This window comes from Dendrobium catenatum, unplaced genomic scaffold (assembly GCF_001605985.2).
Source record: "Dendrobium catenatum unplaced genomic scaffold, ASM160598v2 fragScaff_scaffold_1271, whole genome shotgun sequence".
Lineage (NCBI taxonomy): Eukaryota > Viridiplantae > Streptophyta > Magnoliopsida > Asparagales > Orchidaceae > Dendrobium > Dendrobium catenatum.
This window is the reverse complement of record NW_021319733.1, coordinates 525,978-530,828: the sequence shown is the minus strand read 5'-3', so window position 1 is coordinate 530,828 and position 4,851 is coordinate 525,978. Positions and strand designations below refer to the sequence as shown.

Genomic DNA, 4,851 nt, shown 5'->3' with positions numbered 1-4,851 from the left:
GTCGCTTCCTCCGCTCATAGTCGCGACCTGCGGTTAACATGGCCAATAATAGAAATGAACAAAAACTTTTGGGCGGAGAGGCTTCACAGACCATAACATAGCCTTCAAAATTGCAAAGCTGAGATTAACGGTCACGATTTCTAAGACCCTACGCCACGTGGTGGTCAGACTTCATCTGGAGATATGTACTTCAGTACCCTAGCGCTCTCCGCCCTCTTTTTTTTTGGGACATTTAGGCCATTTAAGGCAATCTCACACACACAATGCATACAAGAGCTCGAATCTTAAATCTCTTAATTGGAAGCCTTAGCTCTCAACCAATAGACCAAAGAGAGTTGTGTTCCGCCCTCCTCTTTAAATTCCCATCGGTTCGAGATCAGAATGCGTCTCTCTGATTTCTCCTCTCCTCAGTTCTGTGTCTGACGGATTGCTGTTTTCAACGTGAGATTTCACGCACCTTTGGCTCATTTTATAGATTTAGGGTTTTTTTTATTTTGTGTCTCCTCGATTCTCAATAATCTATATTATTACTAACCTTTCTGAGCTTTCAAAGGATGTCCAACAAATCCTGCACTGTTGAGTTTGATGGTGCTTGCAAAGGAAATCCTGGAAAAGGAGGCGCTGGAGCAGTTATACGCAATGCCAGGGGAGATGTGGTGGATATTTATTTGAAGTTTAAGATATTGCATTATATGATTATGATAGATCAGTTTAACAACTTAACTGGTTTTTCACGTTGCTTTGTTGAAGGTTGCTCGGGTGAACAAGCCTTTGGGTTTTACTACCAATAATGTTGCAGAATATGAGGGCTTGATTGTAGGAATTGAGAAAGCTACTGAAATGGGCTACAAAGAGATTCACGCAAGGGGCGATTCACAACTTGTCTGTAAACAGGTATGATGTTCAATTTCTTTGCTGTCGTCTAATTTTGGGAAATCCTTTATTACAGATTATATGTGGATTAGTTAGTTGATAATTTCGGAAATCCTTCTTAGATTTGATCTTGAGACTAACGTCCTGAAAATCACAGAGCATACCCTCTTAAGCCAAGTTCCTTTTCTACAACTCTCTTTGCTTGTCTAATCTCGACAAGCTGTCTTAATCCTTGCGTTGGATCCCATCCGGGTTCTCTTGCATCTTTTAATTATTATTATCTTCCACCCGCTGCCCTAATTGCTATTCGGAATACTTGGCTTCTTTGATAATCTCTAACTTTGGACGCACATTTGATATTGATCCCTAGTCCTTGGCTCCTTGCAGAGTTATTTCATCTTTTTTCACATTTCCTGTATGTAACTGGCTGTTGTCAAGTACAGGTTGATGGAAGCTGGAAAGTCGGAAGCAGCAACCTGTTTGAACCTAGCCGAAGGGTCAATGATCTGGTCGGAGGGCTGGACGAATTTGATATCAGCCATGTTCCAAGGGTAAATTAATGTTAAAAACATAGAAAAGTAGTTTAGACATTCTTATAATTATGTAGTAGTGGCATGATCTTCTACATAATCATTCTGCCAGCTTTGCATCTGTTGCCCTATCGCTAAATCTTTAAAATAAACAAAAATATATATTAGAATTCATCTTTTTTAACCTTAGACATTGCTTGCGTTTTGTATTCTCCTTAGGAGTACAACACTGAAGCCGATCAAGAAGCAAACAAGGCCGCCTACGGCTGAGGTTAGTGGCTACCTACCACCCTTTAATTTGTGTTCTTTTTACTATCAGAAATGCTGTTTTGGATGATTCGACAGTGTGGAAAGCTGAATGTGGCTAATGAATGTGTTTGGGGTTTTACTATAATTTTTTCTAAATTTGATTATAGAATTGTTATATGCTTCTTTGGGATGGTTTTCTTATCACTTCCTAAAATAATTTTTTAGTAAAAAATTAAAAATTTTATGCTAAAAAAGCTGTTTAAAGAACTAGTAAGAAAGTCATCTCAAACGATATTTACTATAATTCTGGAACAGATAAAATTTGTTATAAGTTTATCTTGCCTGATATTGTGAGAATAGAAAATTTATTCAGATTTCATAAATGCAGGTGGGGTAAAGCTTTCATGGAGTATTAGCAGAGCAACAATAGCAGTATTCACTTGTTAATACCATAGTACTTTGTTAATATCTCTATCCTATATAGATATATACATATGTAGTGTGATGGATGGACTGGACCTTTGTGTTTTGCTCTGCGTGTTGAAGATGATCCTGCCATATGGAACATAGTTACTTACTTCCTGCTACTATTCCTATCAATGCTCTCTATATATTTTCAATATTAAGTTATTTGCTTTCTTGCTGATGCTGCTGAAGGGAACCAGTATAATTTATGTCACGTTCCCTTTGACCAATCAGTATTTATTATTGAAATATGCAGTATTTGAATAAATGACTATTCTTTTTACTGATTCGTCCACCAAAAATAAAAAAAGCCAATTTTTCTAGCAAATGTTAAATGACAATTCAATGAAATTGTTTTGTTTTTTTTTTTTTTACTTTTAAAACCAATCGATCTAGTCACATATATCTAAACAGTTTTTGAAAAATTATTATTATCTTTTTAAATTAGTAATAGTTCTCTTTCAGACCTTTATTGAGAGAAGCACTTATTTTAACATTAAATTTTCTTTTAATTTGTTTACTATTTTAATGGGAGTAACTTGCCTTTACTCAAAAAAAAAAAAACAAACAGTACTTTGAAACTTTCTATTGTAATGTATATTTACAGCAGTTACGCAATATAATTAGTATTTCTACAATTAAGATAAGTCAGACATATGACAAATTATAATAAAATGAATAATATGAACCACCATGTGTAACAATATACAGTAATACAGCTTGGAATATGAACAATGAATATAAAATCATTTATATGGACATTCGTCATAATTCTTAGGATGTAATATTGTAGAATATATCAATAAAGAGCTGTATAATACTATATAATTCATCAATATGCAATGCTAATACAAAAAAGACGTACAATTACTCTATCAATTATGGATGATATTAGTGTGAATTTTTTTTAAGTAAAAGAAGTTAAGCTCTTAAACATTTAGTTTTCTTTTGGTGTCATGGTTGATATTTTATTAAGAAATTTTATAGTTAAGTGTTTTCATCTAGAAGAAATTTTGTGATGGGTGACCTGAGAAATTACGTCAATATGATAAAATTGTGAGTCTTCCCTTAGGCCAAAGAGAAAAATATCATAATAGTTAAGAGTTTGAGTTGTTACAATTAGTAAAACTATAATATGACTTGTCGATTACACCACAAGATACACATGCCAAACACCATATGAAATAATGTATAAGGTAAATGAAGTCTCATATTTATCATAAAGTTTACTAAATAATATTAATAATAAAATCAAAGCCCAGCTGAAGCTCAAAACTCATTAAATTTATAAATCAACATGTGTGAGAACAATAAATCCATAAATCAATAACAGGTACGTGAACATAAATATATCGGTGATCAATTAATTGATGATCAATAAATCATTAATGTATATCATGAACATAGGTGTCAATGCAGTGTAGTCTTCTCCATTTTATCAATTGCCTATTATAATATCGATACATTCATATGCTATACATATACATATTGCTAATCTATCTATTAAAGTATGTATGTATGCATCTATATATGATTCAATTTGGCAAGACATCTAGCTTTAATGTGATGTTTTTATTATTTCATCTATATTCATCATTATCATCACAACATCTTTATCATTATATCATTACATGTAACTTTCAATAACTCATTAAGAGTCACCACCCTCTGCTCTTAGGCATAATCAATCATTAGTTACAAGCTACAACTAGGATAACACTACAAATCATCTTTCAAGGAAATTCGTCGGCCCATCCTCCTACACGAAGTTTTATACTTTAACAGTCGACGCATATTAATTATAGTATTAACAATTTAACTTCCTTACATAAATGTGAATGCGACATTTATCTTATATCAGTTGTATCAATATGTTTTTCATGCATGAAATGCTTAAATCTATATAATACAAAAAATATAAATGAATATTAGTTTATAACTTCATAAAATTATAAATTTTACTTTAACATGTAAAATTCAATAATATTACATTTAAAAGATTTGTAATGTCTATATCTATCTTATATGAAACATTACACGATGAAAGTATTATAATTTAGGAGATTATATTTTTATTGATTTTGGAGAGATTTAATTCATCAAACTGAAAATCATTAAAAACCTGAGAAGGATTCATGTTGGTTAATTACACTGATCAAAAGACTTTTTTTTTTTAACTAAAGCAATAAGCAAAAATAATCAAAATTTGACTTGATCTCTCTTTTCTCTCTCCCCTTTCCGCTCCTTTTCCATGACAAGCCACGTGAAATGGAGAGGTGAAGCAGATAGGGTGATTCAGTACTTAGGATTTTTGAATAAAAAATATGTAAAAATGATGTCGGATTTGTGTAACTATATTTGTTATGGATTGAATTATACTTATATTTTATTTAATATAAATCCCCACTAAAATATCAAGTGCACTTGTTGATCAAATAATAAAAGTGATACGAGAGAGTTTCAATCCTATGATTAAGTGTTTTGCTTTTATGCAATATGAACTAGCACCTCGACGCTCTTAAGTAGGTTTCGCTACAACGTTGGAATGACCTGGTGTGGCCATTAGCTCAACCGGTGCGTCGCTTGGCTGAATAAGCGCAACTCCACATTTCGTCAACTGCTCCACCACAGTGTTGTAAAAGTTGAGCACTACTGCGCTTGAATGTATCATTTAGCGCAGCGACATTATAAAGTTTGGCTCTCCGATTCTCAAATTCATGAGCCTCTTGCACTG

The 4,851-nt window shown here is 32.7% G+C and overlaps 1 protein-coding gene across 1 annotated transcript; it reads left to right on the top strand.

Annotated features, from left to right (window-relative positions):
• Nucleotides 1-341: 341 nt before the first annotated feature.
• LOC110100872 (uncharacterized protein Mb2253c) lies at nt 342-2,298 on the top strand. The gene is made up of 6 exons (XM_020828583.2): nt 342-441; nt 554-656; nt 751-894; nt 1,317-1,424; nt 1,623-1,674; nt 2,041-2,298. Exons 2-5 carry the CDS (start codon nt 555-557, stop codon nt 1,671-1,673), a joined length of 405 nt encoding a protein of 134 aa, XP_020684242.1. The 5' UTR covers nt 342-441; nt 554; the 3' UTR covers nt 1,674; nt 2,041-2,298.
• The last annotated feature ends 2,553 nt before the right edge of the window (nt 2,299-4,851 follow it).

Bases quoted from the DNA above. Each gene is read 5' to 3' on its own strand.
- LOC110100872 (XM_020828583.2), top strand. From the start codon at position 555: ATGTCCAACAAATCCTGCACTGTTGAGTTTGATGGTGCTTGCAAAGGA. The intron at 657-750 runs GTGGATATTTAT...GCTTTGTTGAAG, and splicing joins GCAATGCCAGGGGAGATGTG to GTTGCTCGGGTGAACAAGCC. The intron at 895-1,316 runs GTATGATGTTCA...TGTCAAGTACAG, and splicing joins CACAACTTGTCTGTAAACAG to GTTGATGGAAGCTGGAAAGT.